Here is a 15,240-nt window from a genome sequence, read left to right on the forward strand (position 1 = left end):
CGGCACCGGGGCCGGGGAAGGGGGGGGTAATGGGTGGTGGGCGGGGGGGCAGCACCCCCCCACTCCGGGGAACCAGTCCTGGGGGGTAACTGGGGTGACCAGTAGCAGGGTGCTCAGTCCTGGGGGGCAACTGGGGTGACTAGTAATGGGGGGGGCAACTGGGGTGACCAGTACTGGGAGGGGTAACTGGGGTGACCAGTAATGGGATGCAACTGGGGTGACCAGTACCAGGGTGCTCAGTCCTGGGGGGCAACTGGGGTGACCAGTACTGGGAGGGGTAATTGGGGTGCCCAGTAATAGGGTGCAACTGGGGGCTGGGGTGCAACTGGGGTGCCCAGTAATGGGGGGCAACTGGGGTGACCAGTACTGGGGGGGTAACTGGGGTGACCAGTAATGGGGGGCAACTGGGGTGACCAGTACTGGGGGGGTAACTGGGGTGACCAGTAATGGGGGGCAACTGGGGTGCCCAGTAATAGGGTGCAACTGGGAGACTGGGGTGCAACTGGGGTGACCAGTAAGGGGGGGCAACTGGGGGAGTGGGGTGACCAGTACTGGGGGGAGGTAACTGGGGTGACCAGTAATGGGGTGCAACTGGGGTGACCAGTACCAGGGTGCCCAGTACTGGGGTGTAACTGGTCAGTAGGCACCAGGCCAAGGTGGGGGGTGCAGGAACCCCCCAAGGTCACACCCCCCGGCCCAGACAGACAGACAGGCAGGGTGTCCGTCTGTCCGACCCCCCCGGCAGCGCCCATCAGTCACGGGACCATCACGCGCTCCCACGGGACCGTCGGTTTCCTCCTGCGGCCGCCCCGGTGACGTCAGGGGACGCTGAGGGGGGGGGGGATGGACACATAACGGGAGGACACGGACACCCATGGGGGGGGTCCTGGGGGGGGATGGGGACATGGTGGACCCTGCCTGAGCTCCCATGGAGCAACGTGGGCTGTGGGGATGGGGACGATGACACCCAAGGGACACCGTGGTGCTGGGGACACCGTGGCCACCATGGCCAGCCCTGTGGCCATGACACTGTGGTCCTGGGGACACCGTGGTCCAGCCACCAGGGCCATCCCTGTGGCCATGACACCGCAGCTCTGGGGACATCCCGGGGTTCACTGTGGCCCTGGGGACACCATGGCCACTACAGCCATCCCCATGGCCGTGATGTCACAACTCTGGTGACGTCCCTGGGGACACCGTGGTCCTGGGGACACTGTGGCTACCACAGCCATCCCCACAGCCATGACTCCACGGTTCTGGGGACACCGTGGTCCTGGGGACACTGTGGTCCTGGGGACACCATGGCCACCACAGCCGTCCCCATGGCCATGATGCCACAGCTCTGGTGATGTCCCTGGGGACACCATGGTCCTGGGGACATCCCTTGGGACACCATGGTCCTGGGGACACCATGGCCACCATGGCCATCCCCATGGTCATGACACTGAAGCCCTGGGGACATCCACGTTCCTGGGGACACTGTGGCCACTGCAGCCATCCCTGTGACCATGACACTGTGGCCCTGGTGACACCATAGCCCTGGGGTCGCCATGACCCTGGGGACACCGTGGCCACCACAGCCATCCCCATGGCCATGATGCCACAGCTCCGGTGATGTCCCTGGAGACACTGTGGTCCTGGGGACACTGTGGTCCTGGGGACACTGTGGTCACCATAGCCATCCCCATGGCCATGACACTGTGGCCCTGGGGACACCACGGCCAGCATGGCCATCCCCATGGCCATGACACCATGGTCCTGGGGACACTGTGGCCCTGGGGACACTGTGGCCACCACGGCCATCCCCGCAGACGTGACTCCATGGCTCTGGGGACAGCCCTGGGGACATCCCTGGGGACACCATGGCCACCACAGCCATCCCCATGGCCATGATGCCATGGCTCTGGGGACACTGTGGTCCTGGGGACATCCCTTGGGACACCACAGCCCTGGGGACACCATGGCCCCCACGGCCATCCCCACAGCCATGACTCCATGGCTCTGGGAACACCACGGTCCTGGGGACACCGTGGTCCTGGGGACACCATGGCCACTGTGGACATCCCTATGGCCATGACACTGTGGCCCTGGGGCCACCACAGCCCTGGGGCCACCATGGACGCCATGGCCATCCCCATGGCCATAACACCGCAGCCCTGGGGACGTCCCTGGGGACACTGTGGTCCTGGGGATGCCACAGCCACCAGGGACATCCCTGTGACCATGACACTGTGGCCCTGGGGCCACCACAGCCCTGGCCCTGGGGACTCCGTGGCCGCCACAGCCGTCCCCGTGGCCAGGATGCCACAGGTCCGGTGACGTCTGTGGGGACATCGTGGTCCTGGGGACATCCCTGGGGACACCACGGCCCTGGGGATACCGTGGCCACCGCGGCCATCGCCGTGGCCATGACACCGTGGCCCCGGGGCCACCGTGGGGAGCCCCAGGCCTCGCCCAGGCCCGCTGCGTTGCCATGGCGACACGAGGCGGGGCATGCGCCGCCATCTTGAAGCCGGGCACGGTATCCCGGCTCCTGCCCCCGCCCCGCCCCGCCCCATTTCCCCGCCCCCTCGCTTCCGCTGAAGCAGCAGGGCGGGTCCGCCTCTCCCGCTCGCCAACGACTTCCGCCAGAGCGGCCAAATCAGCGCAGCGCAGGCAGGGAGCCACGTGACGGGTCGGCTGGCGGAAGCGGAAGTGAGGAGACGCGGCAGGATGGAGCTGGAGCGGCACCGTGAGCGCGGCGGGGGGGGGGCGGCTGGGGCGAGCGGTCCTGACCCCCCCCCCCAAAGCCCCCTCAGGCCTCACTTCTCCTCTCCCCGCAGCCCCCAAACGCCGGGTACCGGCGGCGGCCCCGCGTATGGCGGATCCCCACCCTCTCTTCGATGATACCAGCGCGGCGGGAGGCGGCGGCGGCGGCGGCGGCGGCGGCGGCGGGGGGGGGGCCCAGCCGGGCCGGGGTTACGGGGGTCCGCCTCCCGTTTCCTCCCCCTACCCACCTCCCGCTTCTTTCCTGAGAGAACCGGTATCCAGCCTGGCCGTGGTTTACGGCAGCAGTTTGGCCAGTCAGGGCCGCGATATCGTGGACCGTAACGTGAGTGGTATCGGGGCGGGGGGGGGAGCCGGTTACTGGGACCCACCCCCCCTTCCGCCCCTTCACGGCTTTTTTACCTCCCCACAGCTCGATCGGTTCATCCCGGTGGGGAGACTGAAGTATTATTTCGCCGTGGACACCGTCTATGTGGGCAGAAAACTGGGGCTCCTCGTTTTTCCCTTCGTGCATCAGGTGAGGGGAGGCGAGGAGGGGGCCGGTACCGGGAGGGGGGGCACTACCGGAGCCTCGGGGGGGGACCCTAACGGTATTTACCCCCCCCCCGTTCACCAAGGACTGGCAGGTGAGGTACCAGCAGGACGCCCCAGTTGCCCCCCGTTTTGATGTCAACGCCCCTGATCTCTACATCCCGGGTACGTTTCTGGCCCCCCCCCCCCATGTCTCCCATCCCCCCCCACCCCCCCCTCTGGTGACGTGTCCTGTCCCCCCCACAGTGATGGCCTTCATCACCTACATCCTCATCGCCGGCTTGGCTCTGGGCACCCAGAACAGGTGAGGAGAACGCTGACACCCAAGTTCTCCCCTCAAAAAAGGGGGTGCAAGCAAAACCATGCCACCCCCTCCAAATTTAAGGTGCCCCCCCCCAGTTTAATGTCGCCCCCGCCCTCCAGATTCTCCCCCGACAGCCTGGGCTTGCAGGCGAGCTCGGCGCTGGCCTGGTTGATCGTGGAGGTGCTGGCCGTCCTCCTCAGCCTCTACCTCGTCACCGTCAACACCGACCTCACCACCATCGACCTCATTGCCTTTGCCGGCTACAAATACGTGGGGTGAGAGATGTTTTTTTAGTGTGGGGGGGTGTTTTTTATATTTTGGGGGGGGATACAGCTTGATAACTCCCCCTTCGGTGACGGCAGGATGATCATCGGCCTCGTCTTTGGGCTCCTCTTCGGCCGAACAGGTTACTACGTGGTGCTGAGCTGGTGCTGCCTCAGCATCTTCGTCTTCATGGTAAAAAAAAAAAGGGGGTGCAGGGAAAAAAGGGGGGGCTTTTTAGGGAGGGGGGGGCTTCACCCCCTTTTTTTTTTTTTCCTGCTCCCACCCCCCGCAACAGATCAGGACGCTGCGGCTGAAGCTGCTGTCGGAGGCAGCGGCTGAGGGGGTGTTGGTGCGAGGGGCCAAAAACCAGCTGCGGATGTACCTGACCATGGCCATCGCCGCCGCCCAGCCCCTCTTCATGTACTGGCTCACCTACCACCTCCTCAGGTGAGGGGGGGCCCCCCCGAATCCCGTTTTATTCCCCCCAAGCCCCATTTTACTCCCCCAACCCTGCTTTACCCGCCCCAAACCCACTTTATGCCCAGCCCCGACCCCCACTTTGCCCTCGTCTGCTTCAATAAATGCTGCCTGGGGAGCGTGGTGGGGTATCTGTACCCTGGTTTTTTTGGGGAGGGGGTGCAGGCCACTTGGGGGGCCTTGGATAGTGGCCCCCCCCCTCCATGTCACAGGTGTTGCTTTTAGGGGTGTGGGAACAAGCAGGGGGCGGTGCCCTCAGCTAAAGCCACCAGGTTTTGGGGTCCCCTTTCAGCCCCCCCTCCAGAATTTTGGGGTGCAGGGGTGGCCATCCCTAGGGTTTTGTCTCGTCGTCCCCCCCCAGTGACACCAGGGTGTGACACACACGGACTTTGCTCTGGTGACGCCTTCAAGCTCTTTATTAGCAGGGAGGGGGAACTGGTGACAGCCCATGGCGAGGGGGGGGCACAGGTGACATCTCATGGTGGGGGGGGCCCTTGTCAGCCCCTTGTCACCCCCCTGTCCCCCACCTCAGTGACTTTTCTTCTCCTTCTTCTTTTCCTTGGGTTTCTTGTGCAGTTTGTCCTTTTTCTTATGCTCGTGGCCAGGGCCATGGTGCTGGGGGGTGGCAGGGGGGAGTTAATGGGGTAGGGGGGGGACACACAGGGCTGTGTGTGGCCCCCCAAAGTGGGGTGCAAGGGGATTTTGGGGTGCAGGGGACATGGAAGGGGGGACTCTGTCCTTACCTTTCCCTCACTGTCAGAGCTGGAGCTGGAACTGGAAGAGTCAGAGGAGTGGCCGTCCTGGGGGGAAGGTGGAATTAGGGGGGGCCCTGGGGTGCCTCCCATGCAGCTGGGGGGGGGGTCCCAGGGCTCAGGGGGTGCTAGAGCAGTGGGGTGTCAAGGCTCTGGGATGCTGGAGTTGGGCAGGGGCGTGGGGTCCCCAAGTTTGGGGGGGGGGGGCAGTCCTGGGGCTGTGGGGGTCACCAGAGCGGGGGGGGCACTCTGGGGTGGGGGGGGTCTCCAGGCTGGGGGGCGCCAGGGGGTTCCCCAGTCTAGGGGAGTGTGGGGTTCCAGGACTGGGCAGAGGGGAGGTCCTAGGAGTTTGGGGTCCCCAGGGCCATAGGTGCAGGGCTGTGGGGGTCCCCAGGGGAAGCCTGTGCTGGGGTGGGGGGGGGGTCCCGGGTGGGGGGTCCTGACGCAGCCTCCTCACCTTGTGCTTCTTGCATGGCTCCTTGTGGTGTTGCTTGTCCATGGCTGGGGGGCGGGGAGCTGCCAGCAACTGCTGTGCCAACCTGGCCCCCCCCAGCTTTTATGGGTGCACAGGGTGGGGGCGGGGGGGACCTTGCCCTGGGCGGTGCCTCTTGGGGTGGGGTCTGAATATTTTTGGGGAGGGGTGTATTTGCATGGCAGGGAGGGAGGCAAGGTTCAGGCCCCCCCCCCCCCCAAAACAGGGACAGTTCTGTCCCTTTTCTCCTCCCCCCCCCCAGACACCCCAATTTTCCCCAGCAGGTTGGGGGGGGTGAGGGAATAGGGGGACCCCCCCCACCCCCCTGGGTGTGTTCCAGATCCAGTCCAGCCGGCGCCAGGGTGGGACAGGGTTTATCTTTGCTGAGTCAGCAGATTCGGGAGGGAGGGGCCCACACATAAGGGCGTGCAAGTGTGCCCCCATTCCCATAGGGGCTTGGACTCCCTGTTTTTGCCCCCCCACCCCCACCCCACCCTACAGGGCCTCATCTGGGCTGGGGGGGGGGGGGAAATGCTGTCCCAGCCCCATCAGAGCTTCCCACCCTCCCCATGGTTGAGATTCTCAGCCTCCCCACCTCCCCAGGCACTTTTGGGGTGCCCCCCACCCACCCCAAGAATCCCGAGCCCCCCCAGAGGGTGGTTCACATCTCCCTTTATTCAGAAAAAAAAAATCCCTCTTAACGTATAAAAAAAACGCCCAAACCAAACAACCCACCCCCAAAATTAATAATTAAACCCTCAATCTGGTTGATTCGACACAACAATGAATCAGGAATGCCCCCCACGTGCCCCCCCTCCCCCCAAAAGCAAGGGGATAGGATCCCCCAAAAGCAATAGGACCCCCCCCACCAAAATCACTTGGAGAGGGTTTGCCCCCCCCGGGTCCAGCCAGCTGCTGAATCCAGGTGGGAAAAGGCAGGGAAGGGGGGAGAAACCCCCCCTTTCATGGGGGGGGGTGGGGAGCAATTCCCCTATCCTGCCCCCACTAGTGAGTGCCCACAACCCTGTTTTTCTACAAAAGAATTTTAAAAAAACAGCCCCGAAAAAAAGAGGAAAAATAATTACAAAGAACAAGTGAGGTGCCCAAAATGCACCAGAGAAGTCATTATGGGGGGGGGGTGTGGGGAGGGCGGTCCTCCCACTTTGGGGGGGGGTCCACAAAGAAGGGATGCATCACCCCCTTCTCAGAGGGTGTAGGCGTTGCTCATCAGATATTCCTTGTCATCGCTGGGGCTCCATCCCGTTCCCACTCCTGGCAGCTCCGGTTTTCTCCGGCACGTCTTGAGGGCGATGTCCGTCACGTAACCCAGCAAAATGGCTGCCAGGACGGCCAGGAGCACCCCCAGTGCCAGCACTGTGTGTGGGGGGAACACCCCAAAAAAAACACCGAAAGAGGACATTAGGATGTCACCCGTGTCTCCAAGGGAGATGGGGAAGGGAGCCCCACCGGCGCTTACCTTTGGTAGAGAGAAAATCGCTGCGGAAATCAGCACCGGTGCCACCGATATCTTCTACGGGGAGGGAAACCGGAGTGAGATGGGGGGGGCGGACAGGGGACAGGAACACCAGAACGTCCCCGAGGCCGCTCGGGGACGGTCCCCTGCCCCTCACCTGGCTTGGGGCTGCAGCGTTTCAAGCATTCCTCTTCGTGCTGGTAGTTGTTCTTATTTCCCCGGCAGCCGCCGTAGATGAATTGCCGGCAGGTTCGGTTTGCCGGGTTGTAGTACCAGCGCAGAAAGGAGGCACGGCATGGGCCGGTCACCCGGGGGACGGTGCAGTATGCTGGGGTGGGGAGGAATTTAAGGGAGGGGTATGTTGGGCACAGACCTCCCCCCAAATTCTCCTGGCGTTGCCCAAGGAAATGGTGGTGGGGGGAAAGGGATTCGGCAGCGCCGAGCGTCGCTGTGAGGTTTTACCGTCGTAGGTGGAGTCGGCTTTGGTCTGCTCGGTGCGATGATCAGGTTTCTTCAGAACTGGGGAAAATTATTAAAAAAAAAACAACCAAACAAAAACAAACCACAAACCCAAAATGACACAGTTTGGTGGGTTATTTTGGGGTGTTTGACAGCAAAACAATAAAATAACCCCATTTTTTGTTTATTTGGGGTTGATAGTGAAACAATAAAAAACCCCACCCAAGTAAGTCAATTTGGTGACTTATTTCAGGGTGTTTGACACCAAAGCAATAAAAAGGCCCACAAATGACCCAGTTTGGTGAATTATTTTGGGGTGTTTGACACCAAAACAATAAAATACCGCAATTTGGTGGGTTATTTGGGGGTGTTTGACACCAAATTCAGTGTTAAAGCTTCCTGAGATGGTTCCTGGGGAAGAATTTGGGTGAGTGATTCCCCCCAAACCAGGACACGGCCATGTCGGCATTCACCATGACATCCGCTCTCGGCTCATGGTGAACGCCAGGACGATCCCCAGATCCCCCCAGGGATGGGATCCGCGCCATGCATGTCCCTGCCCCCCACTCCACAGTGACCTTACCCCCTCTGAGGACGCAGCTCTCCTGACATTCCCGCTCTGTCAGGAAGTTGTTGGCGTTCCCCTTGCAGCCGCCAAAGACGAAGCTTTGGCACAAACCACCAGTGATGTTGAACCACCACCGTGGCATCGAGGCCCGGCACTGTCCCACCGCCTTGGGCAGCGAGCAGAGCTCTGCCAGGAGGAAAAACAGAAAAAGACATTAACCGTCACGACCAAAAACCCCACTTTCCCCAGATTTTGGGGGGACAGATGCAACTGCCAACCTGCCCCCCTGCATTGGGAAGGGATTTACTGGCTCGGCAGCCCAGCTCCGTGCCAATTCCCAGCACAAGGCAGAGCCCAAGAGGCAAACTGTCCCCCCACAGAAAACATCCAGCAGCCCCCCTGGCCTACGCTGCTGGAAATAGGGCAGCGAGCAGTGCTCCAGGGCCAGAGCGACAGGAAATCCGCTAGGATAATAAATAATAAACCAAGTAATAGTATTAAACTGACAGTAATAAACCAAATAATAGTAATAAACTGACAATAATAAACCAAATAATAAGAATAAGCTGAAAATAAAAAACAAAGTAATAGTAATAAACTGACAATAATAAACCAAATAGTAAGAATAAACCAACAATAATAAACCAAGTAATAAGAATAAGCTGAAAACAATAAACCAAATAATAATAAACTAAATAATAATAAAAATTTGACAATAATAAACCAAATAATAAACCAAATACTGATAATAATAAATGAAATAATGATGATGATAAACCAAAGAGCCAGAAACTTCCAGTTTTAGACAAAACCAAGCCTAAATCCCCAAATTCGGGCTTTACCGAAATCCCCCGTCGCAAAACTGCCCCCTCGGCCACTTCCTGGCTTTCCAGGACATGGGGGGGGGACACCCCAAATGGGATCACAGGGTGGGGATACAGCCCCTGAGAGGCATGGGGAGGTTTTGGGGGGGCCTCTATGTGCTGTTCCCCCCAACTTAATACATCTCCTGGGGTTGGGGGGTGGTGGAAAAGAGCCAGTGGCACACAGATTTGCTGGTCCAGTGGCCACAGACGGTCCAGGTGCGGCAAAATTATCCAGCTGGGACCTGATTTCCAGCTGAAAGTGATGAAATATGTTTAAAAAAAACCCCAAACAACCCAAAAAGCCACATTTTTGGCTCAGGAAAAGAAAATCCCAGTGGGATCAGAATCCAGCAGCCCAGGGAAAGACCCAAATTTCTTCCTCATTAAGCCGCCGAGGTAATGAACTGGGTTTAAAAGTGCAAGTCGTTTCCTGTTTACGGAGAATTTGAGGGCAGCGACCGGGCGAACTTGCTCCCTCAAGGGCTCCCAGTGGCTCTCCAGGGTTGGTTGGGATAGCCAGGATCCAGATTTTTGCTGGGGGAAAAAAAGCCGCTGCTCCATTCTGAGGGAGCGGGATGGATCCTGTGACTGCAGAGGGGGTGGGGGAGGCTGAATCTACCTCCCGCCAAGGTGGAGGGTGCTTTGAAGCCCTGTAAAACCCCCCCCCAAAAATCAGCCCCAGGGCGTTGGGGAAGGCTCAGGCAGGATTTCCTCAAGACAAAGAGGAAGCTTGGAGCAGAGGGAATGGTGGTGTGGTGGTTTCAGGGGGGGGGTGTATGTGAAACCCCTTTTTGACTCCCCCAAACCTCGCCAGAGCCACTGGGGTGGCTCCCCCCAGCCCACTCCCCGTGAAGGGAAGGAACAATGAGCCATTTTTGCTTTAAAATGACAAAAGAAGAAAAAGGAACAGAGGCTTTTCCTCTGGAGAAGTAGCAGCAGGGCCACCCTGACCAGAGACCCCCTTCTCCAAAGGACCTGGACACCCCCAGGAGGATTTAGAGACCCCCCCCATCAAGGCCATGACCCCCCCAGAGTCCCCACCCTCCAGGGACCCCAGGGTCATTCCCTGAGGCTGTGACCCCACTCAGGCCTTTCCCCTAAGGTCATGACCCCCCAAAAGGCCACAACCCAACACAACCTGCCCCCTGAGAGGGGTTCCAAGACCCTCCCCTGATGCTGTGACCCCACAGGGCACCCCTCCCCAAGGACCCAGGCTCAATCCCCAAGCCCACGACCCCACTCAAGATTCACTCTGGGCCTCTCCTCCAAAGGCTATAAGCCTTACTGAGGCCCCCAGAGCCTGCCCCCCCCCCCCAAGTCTCCAGAGCCACCCCTCAAGGCTGTGAGCCCTCTCAAACCTTCCCTGTGACCACCCCAAAGGTCAGGACACCCTCAGGGTCCTCATAGAGGCCCCCAGAGCCCACCCCCAAGCCAACAGCCTGCCCGTCAGTAGTCTTCAGAGGGTTTCAGAGCCTCTCTCTCAAGGCTGTGACGCCCCCTCAAACCTTCCCCGTGACCCCCTGAAGGTCAGGACCCCCTCAGGACCTTTACAGAGGTCCCCAGAGCCCCCCTAAAGCCACAGCCTGCCCCCCAGGAGCCTTCAGAGCCCCCCCCCCCCCATGGGGAGGACCCCACCCCAAAGTCAGGACCCCCTCAGGGTCCTCACAGAGACCCTCAGAGCCCCCCGAAGCCTCCAGAGCCCCTCCCTCGAGGCTGTGACCCCCCCCCCATCTTCTCGGGGACTCCCCGAAGGTCAGGACCCCCTCGGGGCCCCCCCCAAAGCCTTCAGAGCCCCTCCCTCAAGGCTGTGACCCCCCTCAAACCCTCCCTGGAACCTCCCCAAAGGTCAGGACCCCCTCAGGGTCCTCAAAGGCGCGACCCCCCAGACGCCCCCCCTCAGGATCCACCGCTCAGACTGGTTCCCCCCGCTCCAAGGCCCTCAGGAGGCCGCGGCCTCCCCCCAGAGGCCGCCGCCCCCCCCCGCTCTAACCCCGCCCACCCCCCCCCGGGGCGTGGAAGCGGCCGTTACCGAGCAGGGGGGGCCCCTCGGGGCCGGGCCGGGCGTCGATGGCGGCGGCCGTGGGCAGCAGGAGCAGCAGGAGGAGCGGGAGGAGCCGCCCAGGCGCCATGGCCGCCGCCGTCGCCGCCGCCGCCGCCGCTGCGTCACACAGGTGCGCCCCGCCCGCCCACGTCACACAGGTGCGCCCCACCTCGCCGCCGAGCTCCGCCCCCACTCCGAGCTCCGCTCCGCCCCCAAGCTCCGCCCCGACGGCGCGCTCCGCCCCGCCCCCGAGCTCCGCCCCTTCTCCGAGCTCCGCCCCTTCTCCGAGCTCCGCCCCTTCTCCGAGCTCCGCCCCTTCTCCGAGCTCCGCCCCGTCGCCGGCCGCAGGCCCCGCCCACCCAGGCACTGCTGCTAAGCCCGGCCCCTTCGTTTGCATGAGGCGCGGGAAAAAAGCGCCACACCACGCCCCGGGAAGATCCGGCGCTATAGGGGGCTATAGGGGTCTATAGGGTTAGGGGAGCTGTGGGTGCTGTGGGGGACTATAGGGGACTATAGGGTTAGTGGAGTGGTGCTATAGGTGCTATAGGACACTGTGGGATCTATAGGGTCCACAGGAGCTGTGGGCTCTATATAGGGGGCTATAGGACCTGTAGGGTTAGGGGAGCTGTGGACGCTATAGGAGGCTACAGGGCCTATAGGGTTCAGAGGAGCTGTGGGCTCTATAGGCGGCTATCGGGGGCTATAGGGTCTATAGTGTTAGACGAGCTGTGGGCTCCATAGGTCTCTATGGGGGGGGCGGAGGGGACCTCCCCGTTTTACCGCCCCCCCGCCCTTCCGTGGGCCCCTCTCCCCCCCGCCCCTCCTCCCCCGCCCCAGCCCCTCCCCCCCAGCCGCCCCTCCCCTCCCCCCGCTCCCCCCCTCCGCCCCCTATAGCCGGCCGTTCCCCCCCCCGAGCGCCGCGTCCCCACGAGCGATGGCGGCGAACCGCGTGGGGCGGCGGCAGGGGCGGGGGGGTTCCCCGGGCCGCTCCCCCGCTGTCCGGCGTCCCCAGCCCCCCGCCCGCAGCCCCGGGCTCCAGCGGCGACCGGCGAGGGTGACCGTCAAGTACAACCGGCGGGAGCTGCAGCGGCGGCTGGACACGGAGCAGTGGATCGACGGGCGGCTGGAGGAGCTCTACCGCGGGCGGGTAGGGACGGGAACGGCGACGGCACCGGGAGGGGCACCGGGAGCGGGACCCAGAGCAGCACCGGGAGCGGGAGCGGGAGCGGGAGCGGGACGGGGACTGGGAGCCGCACAAGGAATGGGAACGAGAACGGGAGCAGCACCGGGACAGGGAACGGGATCCGGAGCGGCACCGGGACCGGGAAGGGGAACGGGAGCGGGAACGGGAACGGGAGCAGCACCGGGACAGGGAACGGGATCCGGAGCGGCACCGGGACCGGGAAGGGGAACGGGAGCGGGAACGAGAACGGGAGCAGCACCGGGACAGGGAACGGGATCCGGAGCGGCACCGGGACCGGGAAGGGGAACGGGAGCGGGAACGGGACCGGGACCGGGAGCAGCACCGGGACGAGGAACGGGACCGGCAGCGGGACTGGGAGCAGCACAGGGAACGGGAACGGGAACGAGAATGGGAACGGGACCGGGAGCAGCACCGGGACCGGGTGTCCGTCGTCGCCCCCCCGCCCCGTGCCGGACCCGGTCCCCGTGGGAACGACACGGAGGGACCGGGGGGGGTGGGCGGGGGGACACGGGGACAGATGGGAGGTGACAGATGTCCCGTTATCCCGCTGGCCTCGGCGGGGGGACACGGGGGGGTGGGGGGGTGTTTGGGACACGTGGGAGGGGTTGGTGACACACCGCGGGGGAGGGGGGTGCATGGACTCGGGGACACCCAGGCCCCACGCGGGGAGGGGTTGGGGACAAACAACCCCCCTCCCCAACGCATGTGGGGGACACACACGACACGACAGGCGGGGTGGCGGGTGGTCTTGGGGACACCCAGGGGTGTCCCTGTGTCCCCCCCCCACCATGGCAGGAGGGGGAGATGCCGGACGAGGTGAACATCGACGACCTCCTGGAGCTGGAGACGGACGAGGAACGAGCCCAGAAGCTGCAGGTGTGGGTTTTTTGGGGGGGGCACCCCACACGAGTTTTGAGTGGGCAAGGCCCACGTGTGACACCCCCCCTCCTCACATCCCGCCCCCCCCTCCATCCATCCAGGGCATCCTGAGATCGTGCACTGCTGACACTGAGGTACGCACCCCTGGGGTGGGGGGGCACACGTGGGGTGGTGACACGAGTGTGTGTGGGGGTGCATGCTGCCACCCCCACCCCCCCTCGCATTCTCCCAGCTCCGGCTGCTCCAACCGAGCTTTAAAAGGCAAAAGTATTCAGCTCCGGCTTCCTCCGGGGGGGCCTTTTCCTCCCCGCTTATCTCCAGCAGCAGCTTCAGGGAAGGGAGGTGGGGGGGGCTTAATTTTTGGGGGGTTCTCTAATTAGCCCCCCCCTCCCTTTTTTATACCTCTCCCCTCCACGCAGGACTTCATACGGGAGCTCCTCACCCAACTCAAGGGGCTACCAAAGCAACAAGTCCTACAGCGACCCAGCCCGGAGGACCCCAACCCACCCCCCCTGTGACCCCGCACACTCGTGACCGTGGGGTGTGGGGGATGTGGGGTCACCCACTTCCAGCACCCATAAGTGGTCGTCCCCCCCCCGCCTCCAGCACCCACTGTACAGTATTTAAGCCTACCTACCATGTAAATCCTTTGACCCCCCCCAGAATAAAACCTCGCTGCGTCACATGGGTGGGGGTGGCATGTGGCGGGGACCCCCCCCAAAGTTTGGGGTCCCCCCAAAAAACAGGGACGCCCCTAAAAAAATAGGGAGCCCCCCATAAACAGCCCCCCCTCCCAGCATTGCCTGCCTTCCTCTGCCAGCTCCATATTTAGGCATGAGCCCAGCATCACTCCGGCCCCGGGTGGGACACACACACAACACCCTGCCCTCCCCCCCCCGCCGAGGCTCCTTGTCCCCAGGGTCCCGTCCCCCCCCCCGCGCAAAAAAACTTTGTGTCACTGCGGTGATAAGCTGCCCTGTTCTCAGCACCACCCCCTCCCCGCCAGCTGTTTATAGAAGAATCCAGATGTTGGGAACATCTGGCCAGGAAGTCGTCCCCCCCCGACCCCCAGCTCTGTTCCCAGAGGGAGGGCCCTGCAGGGATCCTGACCCCCCCTAAAAATGGGGGGCTGTCCCCCACCTCCCATGCTTGGACCCCCCAAAATCACTTTTATTTTGTGGGAATGGGCCAAAACTGGGGGGGGGAGCAGTACCGGGGGGGGGAACTGGGAATAATGGGGGGGGGCTGGGGTGATGGAGGGGCTGGGGGTATGGGGAGGAGTTGGGGGGCACAACCCGTACCCCAAAAGATGTTGGGGTTCCACAACCGTGGGCGGGGGGGGCACCCATGGAGGAGGGACCGTGAGCCCCCAGCATCCTCCCCTGGGAGGGGGTGGGCATGTTGGGGTGCTGCCCCCCCCGTCCTCCCTAGTCTAGGCACCCCAAAAATGGCCGGGGCTCCCCAGGCTGAATGCAATCTGGGGGGGGTTCCCTGGGGGTGAGACTGGGGGATCCCTGGGGGGGACGACAACCAGCCCTAGCACCCCAAACGACACCTGCTGTGGTGGGGGGGGCGGGACACACACCCCCCTGCCTATACCCTACTGCGGGGAGGACCCCCAAAACCCCACCTGCACCCTAAACTCCATAGACACCCCCAGATCCTATAGGTGTTCCCCCACCCCCCCCAGATGCCTCCCAAACCCCACACTTGCACCCCCAAACCTTACACTCACCCCCAAACCCCCCACCTGCACCCTGAAACCCCCCAGATGCACCCCAAACCACACACATGCACCACAACCCCCCACCTGCACCCCAAAACCCCGATGCACCCCAAACCCCTCATGTGCACCCCAAAACCTGCCACACCCCAAACTCCCAACTGCACCCCCAAACCCCCCTACCTGCACCCCAAGCCCCACACCTGCACCCCCAAACCCCACACATGCACCCCAAAACCCCTCACCTGCACCCCCCAAACCCCTCACCTGCACCCCCAAACCCCCACCTGCACACCAAATGCCCCTAGATGTAACCCAAACCCCTCACGTGCACCCCAACCCCCCCACCTGCACCCCCAAAACCCCCACCTGCACACCAAACGCCCTACCTGCACCCCAAAACGTCCCACCTGCACCCCAAACGCCTCACATACACCCCAAAACCCACCAGACACACCGC

The 15,240-nt window shown here is 62.8% G+C and overlaps 3 protein-coding genes and 1 long non-coding RNA gene across 5 annotated transcripts; 2 read left to right on the forward strand and 2 right to left on the reverse strand.

Moving 5' to 3' along the window:
• Nucleotides 1-2,676: 2,676 nt before the first annotated feature.
• YIF1B (Yip1 interacting factor homolog B, membrane trafficking protein) lies at nt 2,677-4,465 on the forward strand. Its single transcript, XM_075020362.1, has 8 exons — nt 2,677-2,731; nt 2,823-3,091; nt 3,179-3,283; nt 3,384-3,462; nt 3,544-3,601; nt 3,721-3,876; nt 3,964-4,057; nt 4,161-4,465. The coding sequence occupies exons 1-8, from the start codon at nt 2,713-2,715 to the stop codon at nt 4,314-4,316; spliced, it is 936 nt and encodes a 311-aa protein (XP_074876463.1). The 5' UTR covers nt 2,677-2,712; the 3' UTR covers nt 4,317-4,465.
• Nucleotides 4,466-4,578: 113 nt separating this feature from the next.
• Nucleotides 4,579-6,188, reverse strand: LOC142026906 (uncharacterized). The gene is made up of 3 exons (XR_012648948.1): nt 5,552-6,188; nt 5,086-5,142; nt 4,579-4,957 (listed from the first exon to the last, which is right to left on the reverse strand). It is a non-coding gene; the product is annotated as an uncharacterized LOC142026906 (long non-coding RNA).
• Nucleotides 6,189-6,221: 33 nt separating this feature from the next.
• On the reverse strand, nt 6,222-11,169 carry SPINT2 (serine peptidase inhibitor, Kunitz type 2). The gene is made up of 6 exons (XM_075020364.1): nt 10,963-11,169; nt 8,083-8,253; nt 7,503-7,559; nt 7,198-7,368; nt 7,044-7,097; nt 6,222-6,940 (listed from the first exon to the last, which is right to left on the reverse strand). Exons 1-6 carry the CDS (start codon nt 11,060-11,062, stop codon nt 6,771-6,773), a joined length of 723 nt encoding a protein of 240 aa, XP_074876465.1. The 5' UTR covers nt 11,063-11,169; the 3' UTR covers nt 6,222-6,770.
• Nucleotides 11,170-11,858: 689 nt separating this feature from the next.
• On the forward strand, nt 11,859-14,281 carry PPP1R14A (protein phosphatase 1 regulatory inhibitor subunit 14A). 2 transcript variants are annotated; one of them, XM_075019448.1, is made up of 4 exons: nt 11,859-12,121; nt 12,941-13,054; nt 13,159-13,191; nt 13,477-14,281. In XM_075019448.1, the coding sequence occupies exons 1-4, from the start codon at nt 11,909-11,911 to the stop codon at nt 13,573-13,575; spliced, it is 459 nt and encodes a 152-aa protein (XP_074875549.1). In that variant the 5' UTR covers nt 11,859-11,908; the 3' UTR covers nt 13,576-14,281. The 2 variants fall into 2 exon arrangements, with proteins under 2 accessions (XP_074875549.1, XP_074875550.1); XM_075019449.1 differs by having other exon boundaries at nt 11,863-12,121; nt 12,974-13,054; nt 13,477-14,276.
• The last annotated feature ends 959 nt before the right edge of the window (nt 14,282-15,240 follow it).

Source organism: Buteo buteo, chromosome Z (assembly GCF_964188355.1).
Source record: "Buteo buteo chromosome Z, bButBut1.hap1.1, whole genome shotgun sequence".
Lineage (NCBI taxonomy): Eukaryota > Metazoa > Chordata > Aves > Accipitriformes > Accipitridae > Buteo > Buteo buteo.

Bases quoted from the DNA above. Each gene is read 5' to 3' on its own strand.
- YIF1B (XM_075020362.1), top strand. The intron at 3,092-3,178 runs GTGAGTGGTATC...ACCTCCCCACAG, and splicing joins GCGATATCGTGGACCGTAAC to CTCGATCGGTTCATCCCGGT. The intron at 3,284-3,383 runs GTGAGGGGAGGC...CCGTTCACCAAG, and splicing joins TTTTTCCCTTCGTGCATCAG to GACTGGCAGGTGAGGTACCA.
- SPINT2 (XM_075020364.1), bottom strand. From the start codon at position 11,062: ATGGCGCCTGGGCGGCTCCTCCCGCTCCTCCTGCTGCTCCTGCTGCCC. The intron at 8,254-10,962 runs GTAACGGCCGCT...TCCTCCTGGCAG, and splicing joins CGAGGGGCCCCCCCTGCTCG to AGCTCTGCTCGCTGCCCAAG. The intron at 6,941-7,043 runs GTAAGCGCCGGT...CCCCACACACAG, and splicing joins CGATTTTCTCTCTACCAAAG to TGCTGGCACTGGGGGTGCTC.
- PPP1R14A (XM_075019448.1), top strand. From the start codon at position 11,909: ATGGCGGCGAACCGCGTGGGGCGGCGGCAGGGGCGGGGGGGTTCCCCG. The intron at 13,055-13,158 runs GTGTGGGTTTTT...CCATCCATCCAG, and splicing joins AACGAGCCCAGAAGCTGCAG to GGCATCCTGAGATCGTGCAC. The intron at 13,192-13,476 runs GTACGCACCCCT...CCCTCCACGCAG, and splicing joins CGTGCACTGCTGACACTGAG to GACTTCATACGGGAGCTCCT.